We start from the raw sequence: 20,155 nt of genomic DNA on the forward strand, positions 1-20,155 counted from the left end.
GTGACTATAAACACTTTTGGAGTGTTGGTTCTAATGAAAAAAATCAATAGTTGTAAGTACCCCACAGACGTTGTTCCTTGAAATTAGTCAACTATATCACTTGTTATGCAGATTTAGTGATCTGCCCAGTAGCAGAATTAGTTTACAGCTCCAGAACTCCATCCACTTTGCATTTAATCTCATAGCAAAGGTAATAATTGCTTGTAAATAAATGTCTGAAATTGTTTTTATAATTAAAGAGAAAGGCAAATTTAGCTGTGATTTAAAGATGCCTCCTAATTACCTTTAAAATTAAAAATAGGAACATCCATCTTGAGACCCATTTCACAAGAAAAAGAGCTTGTTTCCAGTTTAAAAAATCCCATCCTATTACTTCAGGTAACAGTATTGAATTTTACTTTTGTGTATTTGTTACACCGTTTTTTTCCTGTACAGCATCATGGCAGGTGCTGTGAAAACAGAAAAGAAACCATAGCTCAGGAAAAGCCTACAGATTTAAGTGATTCTAAAACAAAGGGCAGGAAGAGTGATGAAGTTTGAAGTCCAATAATTACACAGAGATAATACTTTTTTTTTGAGTACACTTCACAAGTTCATTCTGGTTCCACCAGCACTACCACTCAACTAAATCTAAGGCTGAATACTTGCTGTTGCTAGGATATAACTACTGCAAGTTGAACACCAAACACACATACATAATTCTTGTCTCTGTGCTCAAGAAAAAAAAAGAAAAAATCACCTGATAAATTGTACAATTTTTTCGCAGCATTTCCAAAAATCTCTATCCCTACATAAGTTGGGATTAGGTCTGAAACAAAGCTACAGCAGTTAGTTTTGTTCTGCTTACTAAGTTGTAAAGGAAGACAGAGTTTTCAATTTTAAAAGATTGCAGCAAAGCATAAGAACTGAAGGTAGAATCAACTGATGGAAGGATCAGAGACAAGATGTACATCCAAGCCAAGCTGCATAACGCATTCAACGTCCTAAATCACTTTTGTCTCTAGATTCAAAATGAGCAGGCAACAGAAGCAACAATCAGTCTTACAAAAAGTTCATCTCCTAGATCCTCCATACCAGAAATGAATCCCAGAGAAGAGATACTGTAACACTAGCACAAGGGCAACATCATTCAGTTACTTTAGTTTCTTCTTACTGGTAATGAACTTTAATAAGCGTATTTTAAACACCTATTAATTCTTTTCTTTTTACATAGTCATGTGCACCTACAGATTGCAGTTCCAGCAAAAATTAAAACACTCAGAACTGTAACTGGTAGTGGACCAAAGTTCACCCTGAAAATAGGTCTTATTTCCCCTAGACTGGGGCAATAAAACCTTGTATTAGCAACAATACACCAACATAGCAAAGCTATGATGATGATGATGCTTCGACACTGCAAGAGTAGTAATTATTAGTACGCTGAACTAGATATTTCTTTTTAGTTACTGGCTTACAATACCATAAAGCCCAAACAGTTTATTGCTTTTATACATACACTATATACAGTGTGTCTTAATGAAATAAGTTTGAAAGATAGTTATTTTCTAAGAACTATAGTCAATGTTCAAATGTGATGCTAATAAAACAATGCTTGTATTTCAAAACTAACTAGTACGGAAACTGGTATGTTCTTACCAACTTTACAGCTATATTAATTGTTTAGATAAAAAAATTTAAACATTCTTGTCTTGGAGCTAAACCACTGCAGTAGAAAGAACCCAAGCCAAAACACTTGCAGGATGAACACAATGTATGGAGGACTTACCTGTTTCTATTCATAAAAGGGTAAGATTCAAGTTTATCATTAAAAAAAAATTAAAAATTAAAAGTTGCCTGACATGCAGGCTGCTAGAATGCCCCATAACAAATGACCAAAACTGAAACAAACTACTAAAAAAAGCTCAACATACTTTCCTGGGAAGAATGTAGCAACGAGGTGGCCTCGTAATTCCTGTTTCAATAAAATAGTCGATTGCTGTTCACCCAGCACTCTACTGCAGTAAGGTGGAGCACACTATACTGGTTACTGCAGCACATAACAGTGGAAACCTACCCATTACACTTATCCAAGAGCAGCTCCTTCGGCAGTCCACATACGAAAGGAGACTCATTGATATTGCCTTTTGAGAAGGGGAAACTCATTCTTACTCCTCACTAGATTTAGCATCCAGAGCCACCTGTTTGCAGCAGGAGTAAGATTTCAGAGGCTCTGGGAAAATAAGTATTTTTCTTATGAGCTGTTTCTCCATTGAGTTGTTAAAAAGGATTCAAAATGAAGATAAATATCTACATAAATTACAGTTATAGTTTCACTTGACATGACTACTGTTAAAAGGGATATGACAAAGCCATGCATTATGCCTCATATGCAGCTATCTTGACAATGAGTCCCACACTTAAATATTTTAAGTCACTGGTTTAGCATTTTCCATACACCATCTTTTTTCTTTATCCCTGTCTGATGTTGGGGTATGGGGTTTTTTGGTTGGGTCTTTTGGGGTGTTTGGGGGTTTTTTGTTTGGCTCTTCTTGTGTGTGTTTTCCCTTCTTGGCAAAAGTAAAAAACAATGCACAGCAAATGATGCAAATCACAGGTTCTCTTGCAGCAACTCGAAATCCTGACTTAGCTGCCTGGAGAACTTTCCTCCTGTTCCTTCGCTGCAGCAGCCGCCTGCAGCCTTCTCCACGCTGGGTGCAGGCAGCGGCACTCGGGGGAGCGGCTGGATGAGTAATGATGTTGGTCCGACTGGACAACGGTAACCCTGGCAACTGTAACCTGCAATTCCTGCCTAACCATTGTGGGATTTATTGTGGCAGGGGCCAAAGAGGCCAAGAGTAAAATGAAGCAGAGAACTATGGTGTCTGACACATCTAGTATCACACACTTTAATCATAGATGGCAGAAATTAATTCAGGAGGAATTTTTGCATGGGCCCCCCATGCAGCATATTTTGTTGTTGTTGCTTATGCTGTTGTTCAAGCCTAAGATTAAGGCGGTGGGGGGGGGGGGGAGTTGATGTTGTTTGGTTTTTTTGTTTGATTTTTTTTCCCTCTAATTTAACTGTTAAGATCTTTTTAAATTGTTAGCAGACATCTCAAAACTGTTTATTAATCAGACTATGTTAAGATTTTATTTTCCTTTAGAGGAAAAAAAACTTATTCACAGTGTATACTATTTCATGTGCATATATTAGAAGAAAAATATCTAATATCAGACGACATCCACCAGAAAGATTGTGGTTTTTTTTTCTTCAAAGCCAACATTGCCTAACCTATATAGCAAATATTGGTCTGCAAGGAAACTTAACCTCATTCCAAGCACAAGAAATGTAAATCAAAAGGGACAAGCCTTGGGCATGGAATTCAATAACCTTTACATGCCGCTGTAAAGGTATCTTTTAAAACTGAATTTTCAAACAGCTTTGGGCCCAGCACTTGGTGTCCTGCAGCAAGCAGCAATCAATGAACTGTGATCTAACCAAAGTAAGCAGTCAAAATCTATTTGCCTCAGATAAGCACTCCCTAGGCTGCCGGAGTTCTCTGCATTACAGTGCCATCACCAACGCTGGGCAAGTTAGCACGAGTGCACACGGGTCACTGAAAACAACACATCCCTTCCTCGTAGGAAAAGTACTTGTTGAACAAGGATTTACAGTCCCCCAGTGGATTTAAAACAGCACCTTTATTTTAACAGTACTGGATCAAAACAGAGGTTCCTGTATATTGTGCTTTGAGAGATACCTTGCAAAGGTAAGATTAATATACCCTGCAGTGCTGTTCGTACTATTTTTAGCATTAACTACTTCCAACTGAAATATTTATGTCAAAACACCTTTGGAGATAACTCTTAATGGGAAAATCTGTTTCTGCTTTGACAATAATTATCCTTTTTAACTACTTCCATGAGATTTCTTGGAAGGCTGCTGAATTAGAAAAAAAGGCAACCTGGAAAATAATTCATTTAATCACCTTTGAAAGTCAAGTGTCTTTAGACACAGAAAGTAATGCACTGTCTCTTTTAAACTCTCAACCTATCGCTTTCCTTTACTTACACTTCCCATCTGTCAACAAGTGCTTGTAATTTTATTACACTGTCCTGTAGTTTATGCAGAGTTGGTATTATTTTACAGAGTTCTGTTAATGGACTGGATAAATGGTAATGCTATTTAAACTAGTCTCCTGCTCCAGCAAACACAGCTGCAACTGTACTACTATTTCTAGGCAAACATCTTGACCTGAACACGCAGTGCTCTCTCAACCCGTCCAAAGAGAAATTGGAGCAGACAGCAAAGGGAAAGCATAGCCAGCCGCTGGCGGCAACCAACTGTGTCTAATCATAATTCATATACAGTGTACCCTCTTTCTTTCATATTGCATTTAGGCTACACAACAAGCATATGTGCTTCTTCACCTGGCATCTCATTTACAGCCAAGGGTCAAATGGTAATTATTATTCACAGAAGCTCAGGAGTATGTTGAAAACTTTCAGTACACACACTGTTTGATTAGCTATTAAATGCCAAAAATAAATACTAAAAGCAAAGCATATTACACATTTTGAGCATTCTCCTTAGAAATGTATTTACTTAGAAGTATTCACATGTAAGCATATTCAGTGCTACATCTAAAAAATTTTATAGTCTTTGTAGTGATCAAGCTACATATAATCTTGAAAACTGACCAAGAGCATTTAACCAGCATCAATCCCGTTGTTGGCCTGACGTTTTTCTAAATAACTTAGTGTTAAGTGACTGTAGATCTTCAGCATTGCTCATATTTTCTTTTAAACATGAATACATTATAACCAGACATTCACTTTCATGGTCTGATCAACAATAACCCTTAGGCAGAGGAAATTTAATACTGTGAAGCCAGTGATCTCTTACTTTCCATCATATAAGCTATGAGCAGTTGTGTGCTTTATGTCAAAGGACATTATAGATTTAAACTAGCATCTATCAAACACACAATTCTGAATTAAATACATTCAAATATGATTTTGCCTGAAGTGTGAACCCATCTCTTACCTGTGAATTATGGTTCATTTCTATTTTATATGAATTTAGATAACAACCATTACACTATAGGCCAAATAATAAAACTATCATAAATCCCTCTCATTTTCCCTCCTGATGGAAGCAATATCTTTGTCATGAATGATGGAAATTATAGGAGACTCGATTGTTAACATATAAAACCACATATGAATGTATTATAATATTACAGCAGAGTAAAATATTTTTATTTGTCAGAACAATAGCCTTCAGGAGCTTTCTGGTCTAGTAATTTAACAACTTATTGCATCTACAGGGTAGTTCTGGAAACAAAGCATACATCCAGAGCAAAGGAAAGAAAACTACACACAACTAGATATTTACATTAGAAAGAGTCATTTTCAGTCTACCATTTCGTATCACTGTAAGAGGAGGCAAAAGGAGCTATTTTACAATATTAAAGCAATCATCTCTTAAATATAAAAGCTTCATAATACCATTTGTTCTCAGGAATATTTCCATAGACTAAACTGGAAATTAATTGAAGAAACCTCACCTTCCTCTGCCTTCAATTTTTCCAAATACATAAGGGGTAAAACGCAATAAAGTCATCAATTTCAACAGCAGAAATCTCACCTGAAGCCTAAAGAAATGTGTCAAATATTTTATCTAAAACAGGGTTAAATTTGTACAACCTTTCCAAAGCCTACTTAAGCACGTCATGTTGTGTCCCTTCCATACCATACACTATAACTTAAACTGATTTTATTACAATAACTGTCCATGTGTACAAATACAGAAGTCAGTATCTGAAATTAATTCTGTGTTTTTATCCACTCATTTCTGTTGCAGTACTTAAAAATGGACAATATTGCCAAGAGTAAAACATGATCAAACCAAATACAATCAAAACAAACCCTCTTTTTCTCAATTTTGTATTGTTTTTAAGGTAGAACATTCCATATTTTTGTCATCTCAGAGCTTAAGTTACCACCTTTGAGGGTTTTGTGAGGGGACACAGGAGCAAATTCCCCACAGACCAACCATGTGACAGCACTGATTTTTCTGTCAAGTGTGTACAGCCACAAACACAGAACGTCACAAAAGCAAAGTACTTATACAGTGCTACATCTCTGGCTCTGGGTCAGAATCTCTACAGGCATGTTTTTAGTTGACATGGAAACTAAAACAAAAACCCCAAAACAAATAAACAAAACACACAAAAAACCCCAAGAAACCAAAACCCAAAAACCCACCACCAACAACAAAAAACAACCAACCAAAAAACCCCCAAAAGAAAACCAAAAAAACCAACCAACAACACAAAACCACAGGAGAAAATGAAAGTCAAAGTACCCTTTCAGTGAAACTTCATTACAGAAGCGAGAATGAATGAAGCAGTATCTTGTCTCACACAACTAGCAGTATCTAATCTAGATTTAAACATACTCAACTTAATCATCCTTTTTAGCCCTGTTTAATGCAAAATTAAAGAAGGGGAAAAAAAAAAATCTATTGCAAGCCAAAATATCAGACCAATTCCAAATTTTCCATAATAGTTATTGGGTTGTGCCTACTTACAGCCTGTATAACTTGGGCGTCCCCAGAAAGAGCAGCTCAGAAAGCAACTGGAGGTTATTTCTGTTTAAGCGCCTTTAGAAAGAAAAAGAAAAAGTTGTGTTAAATTACAAGTGCTACAGCAATGCAATGCATCCACTTTGAGCAGGCTTCCCAGAGCTGTAACAAGCTGATTTCGAAGACCAGAAAGGCTGTGCAATGCTGGTCCATTAGTGGAGACATGGTCCAGCAATGAATTTACCATGGGCTAATTACATTTTCTGGTTTCCCCAGCAGACCACATTACCTATTTTTATGAAAGATTTTGAATCTCTAGGGTAAATCAATCACAGACATTTGTTCTTTGAGCAAGCACTAAGTGAACTGAAGGAATACACAAGTGAAATAAATTACTCTCTCTAATGAATCCTGTATTTTGCAGCTCCTACTTTGAATAATTTCATCTCACTCATTGAAGTCTCTCTTAGAACTAAGCTTTCTCTACCAAAAATCTGACCATTCCTTATCACCTATGCCTATCAACATTAGCAAAATTATCAAAGGCAATGAGAATGATGGCCTTTATCATACTTCAGGAAGACTTCAGCTCCTCTTCACATCTAACAAGTTGTAACAGATGCTTTCAAAGTGGTCAATTTGCTATTAAGTTTCCTACAAGGAGATTTTTATGAACTGGACTTGACTGAAATGAATTTTTCAGGGCTGCAATAGATGGTCCATTTTTTTAAATGCTGTGAATTCACACACAAGTGAACATGAACAAAAGGATGCAGGGCAAATCCAGAATACACAGACTAGTATCACAGTAGGGAACAGCTTCCAGTTAAATAGTCACTATGAAGAGTTTTCAGTCTTTGAGACAGAGCCTCTCAAGGAGTCCAGAAAACACATTCCTACTTAAAACAGTTCAATAATATATGTGATTCTCCAATATTTCCACTTTTTCAGGTGATCTCATGCCTAATTTTGTCTGAAATAGCAATACCTATACAGAACACACAGACATAATGGAACAAGAGTGAGACACGCATGATCCCCTTTCTCCCTGGAGCTGTAGTGAGGTAAGCACAGATGGATCACAGAATTCACAACTGTCGATTGCAAAGAACTACAGCTACTGCTAAGTAAACACAACCAGAAACATTCCAGCACTTTTCCTCTCAGTGTGTGTTGGCACAGACCTCACTGCAGCAGGCAGAGTTTTCCCTAGGACAACGTGAGAAGTGAAATTTCATTTGCATCCACTGAGCTGCTCTCCCAGCAGTGGCAGGAAGTTCAAGGTGAAGCACTGAAGAAACAGTGGTGAGATAGTCCATACTGCTACTGTTCATCTTCCCAACTGACCTAGAACATTTGCATTTCTCAAGCACAGGCAGAGGGTTTGCAAGAGATGAAGTGTTAGTGGCAAAAGCATCCAAAAACATTCTGGAGAATCTCTGCCAACATGGTAGTACTTTGGCCTGTAATGTCCCTTGATAGTGGCTAGAAATAAATGGATGGGGGTCTAGCATCATATAATTCTTCAACAAAAGGGAGGCACATTTACAATTAAATATGTAACTTTTTTCTTCTGTAACTGAATGCAGTTAGGAAGAGAATGGGAAAACCAAGAGACTGGTACAGAGAGAATTTTGAGCTCTTCATGACAAATTCAAGCAAAGCCCACATGCTACCTGAAGTACACAAAGTATTCTAAATACTTGAGCTTAAAGCTCCCTGAGCTCAGTCTTCTAAACACAGTAAAGCCATGAAAAGCATCTTCAAAATGAAATCATGGAAGAATCTGAAGACAAAGAAGGAAAATCTTTGACAGATGGGCAGGTGAAAAAAAAAAAAATCTTTAAAGGAAGCTCAGTACCATTATGCAGATAAAAAGTAGATGCACAAGTAACAGGTTATACTGTGAAGCAGACAACAGTAAAGTAGGCAAAAAAAAAATTGGCTTTGAGTTTCCGGGTCTAGAGAACCAGTTAACTCTGCAGAAATGGGTTCCTGTCTGGGTTTTGTCTTCTGCACACAGCCAGAAAATAAGCAGGTGACAGAGCTCTAGGTAAAATGCAGGGAGAACACACTACACTCACAGTGACATTTCCTAACCCATTGCAGTCTGGCCATGCCACCAATCCATTCAGATGTCTCTCTCAAGTTTTCAGGCCACAATAATCATGAGCCATACAAACCATGCATTGAGGAGGAAGGGAGAAAAAAAATAAAAAAACAAACAAAACAATCTTACTTACATTGTTTGTGGTGTAATTATCTGCAACTACTGTAACTCCCAAGCAGGACTATATTTATTTCATAGACTTGTTACAGCTTTCAAAGTAACATGCTTCTGATCCAGTTATAATCAATCATGTGCAGCCAGAGAAGCTGTGTGAAACTGTACAGCCTTTCTATCCAGCTGAGTCCTTCCAGGGCTTGACTGTTGTGCTGGTTTGAGGCCAGCCAGAACATCTCTTGCCCCGAAAGGGACAAAAGAATGACACACGCAAACGGATTGGAGAGTGATGGAAAAGTTTAAATGGAAAAGTGAATTGGTGAAGCTACAGAAAACTACAAACTTCAAAGCATAATGGAAAAGAACATCCTAAAGCATACAGAATCCCCTCACAGGATTCCCAAAAGCTTCCCAGTCCTCCCTTCCTCCCACCTGAGGGTCTACCCAACCCCTCAGGGCTCTTCCTTCCCCCCCCACCCCCCCCCCCTACTGCTGGGCAAGTCTCAGGCTGGCCAGGTCTGAGACTGCCTCCCCGTCCATTCTCCTCCTGGCATTAGGCCTAGACAGGCCTAAGAGGCCTTGAGGATACTCCCCCGGCATTACCCGATAAGAGAGGACATCTCCCATGGGAGCAGAGGGAAGAAAGAGGAAGAGAATGACTCTGCAGATGGCTTTATAGGGCGCAGGATTTATGGGTAGAAATACGCAATTTCCTGTGTCCACCCCTCTGGGTGGGCACCCAGGACACCAGAGGTGTATCTCATGTAGCAGTGGCAGGGGGCATCCAGCCTAAACTGCCACAACTGTCCTCATGGTGAGGAAGTTTTCCCATTATGTCTCATCATAATCTCTCATTTCAGTTTATGCTTGTTTCACCACAGCAACAAGCATGGCTTGAGCTTTCTGATAACCACCTCCCAGGTTCTGAAACACTGCTATTTTTTTTCTCCACAAGTCGTCTTCCAATGGGTTTTATATCTAGTAGATGCAATTCTAGCCACAAGACCCCTAAAATAACATAAGTCCTCAAAGATAACTTGAAAACTGATGAAAGGTAAGAGCTATTCCAAGTAAATTATAAATCAGCTGTACTCTTTAATTAGAAACAGCCTATTCTACTGTATGGGTAGAGCCTGAAAACCTTCTAAAACTCTAAACATGAGGCACAGATGCATTTTATTCTACCACTATTTTTTTTCAGGAAATTAATGATAGCAGAAGTCATTAATGAGTTGCATGGGACCAGATGATCTACAGAGGCTCCTTCAAACCTCCACAATTCTGTGAGGCTAATTCACTGGATTTTGTTCTATAAAATATACCACAAAGGACAGGGAAGTTAAAAAAAACCTCCATAAAGTAATACAAGGATCAAGTATCAAATACAGGATCAAGTGTGAAATGAAGCAAGGATGACCTTTGACAACACCTGGGATTACTTCCAAAGGGGAAAAAAAAACCAGGAAAAGAAAGAGGTGAGGGGAAGTTGATCTATTAGGTGGAATTCAGCTAAAATTTGGACAGATTGTTTAGAAAGGCAAGAAGGGCCTGCAGATAGTCTAGATAGGCTTGAACTACCTTTCTGGCACTAAGTTACCACAATAAGTCTTCACTCAAGCATTTTTCTCTAGCACTTGTAGAGGAATCCTGCCAAACTGAAGTCACAAAGGCTAGTGTATCTTAAAGATGAAGGGAGGGAGACCTTGCCACATTGCATTTGATTATTGATCTAGCCTATTATTAAATACACGCCAGCACAATGCACCATGTACTATAAAGGAAAACAAAACATTTCTTCCGATGAACGTTCAACCAGATCCTTCACAGAGTAAATGAGGTAATATAACAGCATGAGTCACCAAAGTGGCAGCCACACAGCAGCCAAGATCCCTCATACATTGTGGAATTCAAATGTAAAATTCCAGATAGAACTGGGGCTTCTGCAGTTAAGATAAAGGGCATTTTATAGCATATTTCAAAGAGCATCTATTAAAATGGAATGACAACTCAGTTTTCACCTATGGCTATCTAACTTTAAATCTGCTTTACAAAAAAACATAACTAGCTCTGCAACAGACAAATATGGTTTTTATAATTAATAGCTTCAAGTTTAATATCAGTGGTCTATAGCATCAATTGATAACAACTTCCCAAACAGTACTTGAAACAGAAACGTTGACAACGGTTCTGTAGAATCAGATTTGGTTTCAACATTTTGCAACAGTGCAAAGTACCCATTTCAGAGGAAGCAAAAAAGAAGAGCATCCAGCAAACAATGTCACAAAGGATGAGCACAAAACAGATGTGGGAAAAATAAACAGCCTTCCTGCCCTGGAATTTGTGAAAAGGTCTGCAAAGAGCAAACAGGACTTCTCACTGCAATTTGACTTCTAGACCTATAAAAGGAGTCCCATGAGAAAAAACGCTTAGATGAATAAAATATCCTAAAAATAATAGCAAGCATTTACAAGGCTTTTAAAAGAACTACATCACTCTTGGACTTACAGGTTTATCAAGCATTTTGTAGTATTCTTCAATCAAAATGGAGCTATAATCTGATTTTTGAAACTCCCTTAGAATAATTCTTCTTTGTAAATGCTGTCTTCAAAGACAGCCTTTGTCTGTTTCTGATTTAACGGACATTTTCAGAGAAGACACTTGACAAAAGTTTGCTAACACAAATTTAAAAATGAAACAAAACCACAACAACAAAACCAACAACCTACAGTAATGAAACTATAAATACAGGTGTCCCAGCACAAATCATGTAAGAAGGTCTCACATTGCTTTGGTAAGTGATGAGCATTGCAAGCTTCATGGTTTCCTCCTTGTTCTAAGATGAGGAATGAGCTATGCATTGCCCTTAAACTATGTAGGATTAGCTAAGAGAAGGATTTTTCATATCCATGATTAACAAGGAGTAACTGTTCATCCCCTTCAGGGCTGTTTAAAAATGTATTCTCTACCTGAACTCATTCTTCTTCTTCTACCCATCACACACCTGAAACTATTAACCCTTCAAATGCTCATATATTCAGATTGAAGCCAGACAAGTAATTAAGTATCAATGCTTTAAGGGGAAGAAAATCTTAACATCAGTCAGCTTTAAACAACAAGCATACGCATTAGCACCTCAGGTTGTAGGCAGTTCCAACTTAGATCTTCCTGACTAAAATAGTCAGAAACTGTTCAGATTGTACCTGGAATGAAAAAATTCTCAGGCTTCAGTAAATGAACTTGGAGACCAAGAAGACCAGGATGCAGTGAGAAAAGAAATGGGAGATTAACTTCTAGCTAGAGTTAAGAACTCATTCTAAGAGCTCAGCACAGGTTCCAAAAAAGCTACTTTCATTGAGAGTACATCTAGACAAGCACAAGGAGATGAAATACCATTTGTTTACTGGCTGCTCTTTTTCTATCATAGTGAAATAAATGATTCCTGAACAGCAGCAGCAAGTCCACTGCTAATGCAGCATTTTTTCACCTGAAGTCCTAAAATTCCACAATAGACTTTAGACATCACATGTAAAGCTCTTTAAATTAGTAAAAGATAAAAGAAAGCAAATCAGATTTCACTTCAGTTAAAACTCTAAAACTGCATTATAAGAATAGACAGGATTTGACATTTTTTCCTGAACTCCCTGCTCCATGTAGCTTTGTAAAAGCTGTCCGGGGGTCTTCACACTTCTTTTCTGCAACTGAAAGGGTTATAAGCCAATCAAAGACTCAAAGCTCAGAAAGGAAAAGTTCAGATCAAAACTAATTATTCTGGAATTAATTTATTGACACAGCTCACATTTAAAGAATCATAGAAAAATCTTTATTTTTGCTTTTAAAAGTTACCATTTTGCTACTTTGAATTTGTATTTTATGGATAGAACTACTCAAATTAGTGGAATAAAACTGAAAACTCATGATACATATCAAAAAGTTAACCTATAGGTTTATTTTAGTCGCTGGAAAGCATGTTTTACCTTGTCAGCTATACAGTAAGTTTGCACCTTAAGGAATAACATACACATAATGCATATAAAAAATAATACATATAAAAAAGTGTGGCCCTTTCCTACACTAGTCAAAAACACCAAAAATCTTAATGTATTCTGAAATCACTGTTAATTCTCTCAGATTCCCAGGCTTTGTAGGCAGTACTGCCTAAGACAAGCTGTACTTGTTTTTATCCTAGATAGAACACTTTATTTCTTAGTCCATGCCTTCGTAAGATGGGATGTTCTCTAAAACACTACACATTCAGAGACCATGGTGGTTTGGTTTTATAATTTCAAAACCTGTTGAGACAGCTTAATAGTTTGCCACACATATTAGACCAGGTCAGAGCCCAAATGGATAACTCTAACCCTGCAATATGCAAAATGCAGCTACAAAGAACGTTATTATACAGAAGCTCATTAACATCTTTGACAAGATTAACTCCTATGTATTGAGGTTATAATTCAACCCCTGTTGCAGAAGCTGCAAACATAGCATCTATATCCAGAAAAAGAATCAAAATAGTACTTCAGTTTGCTCACTAAGTTAAAAGAAACTTTTCCTTGAAACCCGAAATAGACTTTCTCCTGTGCTGTGACACATCTGGAAGTTTATTCATCCTTAACATGACCAAAACTTGAATAATCTTCAGTACTACTCAGTCAAACACTCCTAAGTACACTGCTGTGTAAACTCTTTTCACCTCAAGTTTTAATCTACTTGTGGAGATGGAAGACAAATAGCAAGTACAGACAATTCCTCAGCTTGCTATTTTAGAGTCGTGTTGTAAAAATTAAGAATGCATGAACTCTAACAAAGCATTTTTTTTTTATTATTTCGTTCTCCATCATTCAGTAATACATTGTAAGAAGCGTGAAAAATACAACAGAGAGCTTTCAGTTTAAAAGCTATTTCAAGTACCAACTTGAGGTTCAACCCTTAGAGCATTCTTTTCTTGAACTCAGGATTTCGGCTTACTTGCACCATGTAGCTCAGGGCAGTGGGGAGGGGAACAGACGGCTGTTTTTTGGGGGAATTATGGGGATGGGTAAATATTTAGGTCAGATACTAACTCCAAAATTGCACTTGTACTGGAGCCTTCACACTAGTTTTCAGCAGAAATAATTTTTGGGCTTTTTGTTTGCTTGTTTGTGGTGTTTTTGTTAGTTTGTTGGGGTTTTTTTAAATCTACACTGACAGTTCTTCAGAACTGTTAAGATAAATAAACATTTTAGGAAATGTCTATTAATTCAAGAATTAAAAGTATAAGGGTTTGGCCTGAACACATTTTTGGCCAAATCACACAAGTAACCTTTCTCACAACAGTAATCAGCAGGACTACTCATGCAAACCAAGTGATTCACATGGCAAATGTCCGCAGAATCAAACACCAAATTAGCATTTTAGGGGCATACTGTTGCTGCCTCAATGGAGTATTCACAAATGCAGGAAGAAAAGTGTGGGTAGTTTTCAAACGATCACTGTAAACTCTTCCTATCCTAACATCTTTAGGATGTTTAGCATAGTTTTAGAATGATCATTGTTGGCATCTCAGCTGCTAGACATAGAAATGTTATTAGGATAAATTATGAAAGTAATGTTCCGATCAGACAAAAAACACTTTTAACCTGCTCTGCTACAGAAACAACTGAAGAGCATATTTAGGAACTCAAAACCTGACTACTTCGTATTTCTGGAATACACAGTTATAAGGAAATTTTAGACTTCAGCTTATAATAGAACTAATTCAACAGCCTATAGCAGCTGTCTTCAACCAATTTTTTATTTCCTTCCAGATGGGATACTTTGAGCAGTAACTGCCACACCACAGAAGGAGGTGGTCTTGGGTATAACAATTGACCACACTTTTAAGAAGTCATTTTTAAAGCTGTGTCGTTATAACCATAGTGTAAGTTTTCAGGAAATGGAGATTTTTCAGTTCATCTTGTTTTTTTTAAGATATTATGTCAAACTATTATAAACACCACACCTAAGATGAAATTTTATTAAAAAGGATGCTTAATTTCATATTCTCATAAGGAATAATTTCAAAAGGTTTAGAACAGAGCTACTACACCCTTTCCAGCTGAGCCCTCAGACAAGACTACTGGAGATCATAACTAAGTGAACACTGCAGTATATGCACATTTATTTCACTGAAAAGTCAGAGAAGTATCCAAATTCAAGGCTTACATCAAAATCACTTTCAACTTCACTCTCATCTCTCCAGCAACTAGTTTCCACAAACCTAAACCTTAATTAGGTAAGTTGCTATTTGCTAGTTTCCAGCTTGTTTTCCCTCTCAATTCTTACACATTAGACACTACTATACCAGCATTTATTGCTTACTGAACATTTTTACTTTAAAAATCACAGCAGGGCTACCCTAGAAACAATCACTTGTTTACAGCAGTATTGATTCCATTGCACTTCTACAACTGCAGTGGTGTGACAAATTCCTGTTATGAAGACCTAAACAGTTTTATGCACATACTACTAAATTTGTCTACTATACTAGGTATTTGTTGTTGCTTTACTAAAGTATAGGAAAACTGTTTGTATCCACCTGACTGAGGTATACACAAATTTAATCACATTATAACTTAAGCAATGCTCTTCTGAAGCTAAGATTGAGACTTTCTTCCTTCAGATTAATTTTGCAAGGTGCTTCAGGTCTTCACTTCCTTTAGAGGCAGTTAAGGATATTCAGTATTTTCCATCATCAGATCTATAAATGAGTATTCACAACAAGTAACTCAATGATCAACCACAGTTCCTTGTAGACCAATTACTTTGATTTCCAAAGAAATGACTTTGCAACTAAAATTCCAGTTCAAAACCAAACCCCTAAAGCACCACTTAACCTAGAGAGATGGCTTTATTTATTTATTCCCCAAAAGGGAAACTACTGTGCGAGTCTGTTCTTCACATTAAAGACAGTACTCAACTACAGAAAAACACATTTTAAAATTCAGCCTGCATACAGCATCACAAGTATTATATGGAAATACTCTTATAAACCAAACTGAGTTCATTTCAGTTGCAGTAAGGTCCACTGATATCCTCCCTTGGCATGCTAAAAGCAATGCATTGGTATACTTAAACAGTAGCTTGGCACATTACACTTACTAACATCCTACACGTACACACTGAAGAAATAATAATAAATAAAAAAAATCTACAAAACAACTTTAAAGTGCTTGCTATCTAATGCATAAAAGAAAATACTTGAAGGAAGTATCCACAAGTTTCCTGAGAAATCGTTTTGAATTTCACAAACCCAAGGAGATGAATTGGCTGTCAGATAACAAAGTACCTTCATCAGATGGACTTGGCAATTGTAAACAAGAGGAATTTTCTCAGCTTTTCCTCACAAATATGAAATATTTGCTCTTAGCCAACAGCTGGGGGGAGGTTAAAGACATCCTGCATATATATTCAAATTTCAAGTCACCCACACACCTAACACTGACTGAATTCCAGCAAATTAAAGAAACTGACAAGTACTTGAGAAGATGCTAAATAAGTCTGAAGACAAAACAAACTTTGTATGTTTAAATAGCTAAACTTTCAAATGTCATGTCTGCCTGCTGAAGGGTGAACAAACCCCACAAATATCAGAATGTCTCTTTAGAACTAGTATCTTATGAACTGGAATAATAATAATAATCATCTATTGTTTTCCATAGATTTTACAGATTTATCAAGAGAGAAATAAAGAAGATTTAAAAAAAAAAGAGAGGAAAATAAAACAAAACAGAAAATGGAATGGCAAAATGTGAACACAGACATGTTCGGGGTTGTTTTCTAGCACTGCAATTCTGTACTTCAGAGATCTTCCCATTAAATGTCTTTAAAAAGGCATAAAATGTGATTTTAAAAAAAATATTGTTAAATAAATGACATAGCATGTTTTCTCTTCAAAATAATGCAGAAATAAAATTGACTACATGCTGGTTTAGAACTTAGTAAGTATCTCAGTGTCAAACCACATCCACAGTGAAAACATGAATCTTTTAATGTCTACTAATGTTTCATATTGGCAACATGAAATACTGTTTAATATTATTAGCTGCAAACACCAAATTTACAAAGCTGCATATATTATCCCAATCTATCCCTCAGCAGGACAGGCTGTACTCAATACCTATACTTTGTACAGAGTTTAAAACACATTATAAAGAGGTAATGCATTAAGAGTTTTAACATCACTAAAAAAAAAATTATTTCTAAGAGAAATCAACCTTAATAATTTATTTGAAAAAGGTTGCACTATAAAATAACACTTTCAGGTGTTAGGTCAAAAAGTTGCTTTGGTTTAATTAAAAAAAATTAGGTAACTAACTCAAGCATATGATATTTACACTATGATAGTAACCACTATTGTAATTATGATATTTCCTAAGTCTCTTGAATGTCTATATGACCAACCAAAACATAATGGTTTGTGGCTTGTTTGGAATTTTGTTTGTTTAAACATACAGCAGCTGTGGATACAGAGTACAACTACAGTAAGACAGTGTTTAGGTCAGCATTGCCTTTCAATAGAGGGAAATAGAAAAAAACCTTTATGAAGCTTAAAGCAGCAGCAAACAAAAAACTAAACAAGACCTCAGAGGCATGCTTAAATGCTACAATGAAAACGCAACAACTAAGATCCTAATAGAGAAGACACCGCTCACGTTTTCTATGGTCATACAATAATACAATGACATTCTTAAACTTGCCTAGCTTCAGACTAAAACTATATCCAACAATCAGAATCTTGACCTCAATGAGTTAGATGTCCTAACTTGTACATTTAAAAAAATATTTTCATTTGAGGAAATGCAACAAAATAAGAAGGCACATATAGGAAGCTAAGCAACTATTATAAAGAGCTAAAACAGTTTGGGAATTATTTATTTTCTACATCCTACTGTAACCAAGCAGGTGTTTGCCCTTCAACTTCAACAGACAAGATCCTCTAAGCCCCACAGTACCTTTGTTTTTTTTTCCCCAAGTCCAAAACACGTTAATTTTTGAAAGTTAGCAGTGCATATTTTTCAAAGCTTTTGTAAAAGCTTTAATCACAAAACCAAGAGTAGAATTCAATTACTGCTTTCATACTACATAACAAGACAACACTTTGCAACTAGCAAGAACTTCTAATAAGACATCCAACATCTCCAAGATTGACATCCAACACTACCTCAGAAAACAGGATTGGATTTTTTTTTTAATTAGGTATATTTGTGTTTGAAAAAGCCCTTTTGTATTCAAGGGGAAAATATTTGATAGTATTCAACCATGAAAGCTCCCCCCCAGCCCAACTCTCACACATACTGCTTGAGAATTTCTTACTTCTCTTGTGTCACAATAGGGATTGATAACCCAAGTTTAACAAATAAAAGTTAAAAAAAAAAAAAAAAAAATCAGACTTGAGTTCCTTAACACAAAACTGACTTGATACAAAAAGTTGTCATGTATTTAGAACTAAAAATACTTACAGCCTCTCCAGTTCTTTTAAATCTTGGAATGCTCCTCTCTCAATAGTACTAATCTTGTTCTCCATGAGCTGACTGAAATACAGAAATTTGTACATGTAAGTTTTAATAGCTCTGAGAACTTGCTGCATTGTCAGTGGTCATTTAAAGGCAAACAGTGCAACAGTTATTCTGGACTGACATCCACTTTAACCTTCTGGATCCCTGTCATGAACACTTTACATGGGCTCATGTAGCCAAAAAGCAACAAATAATCCTTGGTAAAAGAAACAGAAATAGAGATTACATTTGTTCATTGCAGCCAAAAAGCAACAAATAATCCTTGGTAAAAGAAACAGGAATAGAGATTACATTTGTTCATTGCATTTAAGAGTCCCAGTTTAGAAAGTTATACACATGCATAGGTGCTGTGTGCATACACACATACATCCTTGCTTTTCAGCAAGTTATAAGACTCCATCTCAGTGTGAAAGCTGTATTGGACTCACACGAGCAACAAAAATACTGAACTGTGGTGCTGGCAAAAAGCAGTGGTGAAAGATTGCACAGCGATTATAACTCTAGTAGTTTTGTAATAAACTACAAATTGCTACAATGTGGTACAATGTGTTTCAGGGAGAAATAGGGATATATTCTATATGGCTACCTGATCAAATTAAATAGCATTAATGAATAAATAAATTCCACATGATTTTAAACTTGACATTAGAATTTTTTTCCCCCAAAAGCAAAACCCTACAGAATTTTAAAAGCTTCATAATGCTTGAAACAAAAGCATTTAAAAACAAAAATAAAACAAACCATTCCTTAATCAAATTTACTGTTAAAGTGTTTCTTTTTGCTCATAAATTGTAGAAAATCAATAACCATCCTCTGAGACTTGCTTTTAAATTCAGTAAAGGAATAACTTTGTTTTTCCTGAATTAATTGCTTTATACTTCAGGTTGAGAATACTCATTCTCAGTATACATGATAAAACTTTTAATCTTAAAATGAAGTCACTCTAAGAGTTATAAACCTATTATAACTACTCTTACGTGTAAACTACATTCCAAATTAAAACCCCAAGTTCTCATAACCTTAAGAAGAGATTTAAAAAAAAAAAACTCAATTAAGGTAATTGCTAAGTTACTCATACAAGTGTGTAACACACAGGAAAGGGAGTGCAAATTCAGATGCAGTAGCACAATAGGTAAAAAGTGATAACCCAACCATCTTATCAAGTAATAGATAACTAGTCTAATGGTTTTAAACTGTAACATGAATTCTCCAAGATATCAGTGACAGAAAGAAAACTTACAGAACTCGAAGGTGCCTTAGACCAGCAAAGTCACTCTTGGTGATTCTTGTGATGTTATTTCCATTAAGATCCCTAAGAAGAATAAATTTAATAAGCAGTAAAATGATAACATTCAGAAGTTACTTCAAATGCTTTTGTATTCATGGGCACAGCATTTTCAGAAATTAGGAGACGTAAATGAACCCAGTAAACCATTCCTATAACTAACATTGTGTCAGTGCCTGATTTCCAAGGGAGTGAATGAAGGTTTATCTTGAAAGTAGTAGCTTCAAACTTTGTAAGTCAGTTCTGCCTGCCATTATAAAGCATACATTTATCTTTACCAGTATAGAAGAGTCAAAACCTGTCTTAATGTGGTTATAGCTGCACTTAGGAAATCATTGAAACTACTATATATATGCTACAGTGTTTGTCTGACACACACACAAAAAAGTGACTGAAATCAAGATACTTTTCACCATTTTTAAGCAACTTCCAGATTTTTTTGTACTGCTACAAAGGCAGAATAGGGCTTAACCTCCTATAGCAAACACTAGCTCTCAAATCAAACATGCATAATATTGTTGGAGGGTATGTGATGGGAAACA

At 36.3% G+C, this 20,155-nt stretch overlaps 1 protein-coding gene across 3 annotated transcripts in view; it reads right to left on the reverse strand.

Annotated features, from left to right (window-relative positions):
- Positions 1-20,155, reverse strand: part of SLIT2 (slit guidance ligand 2) — a 199,614-nt gene that overhangs the window by 177,946 nt on the left and 1,513 nt on the right. For all 3 annotated transcript variants that reach the window (XM_054391585.1, XM_054391584.1, XM_054391586.1), the window contains exons 2-4: positions 19,569-19,640; positions 18,272-18,343; positions 6,575-6,646 (exon numbers count right to left, since the gene is read on the reverse strand). In XM_054391585.1, coding sequence (XP_054247560.1) covers positions 6,575-6,646; positions 18,272-18,343; positions 19,569-19,640 — 216 coding nt within the window. The remainder of the gene's footprint in view (positions 1-6,574; positions 6,647-18,271; positions 18,344-19,568; positions 19,641-20,155) is intronic.

This window comes from Indicator indicator, chromosome 23 (genome assembly GCF_027791375.1).
Source record: "Indicator indicator isolate 239-I01 chromosome 23, UM_Iind_1.1, whole genome shotgun sequence".
Lineage (NCBI taxonomy): Eukaryota > Metazoa > Chordata > Aves > Piciformes > Indicatoridae > Indicator > Indicator indicator.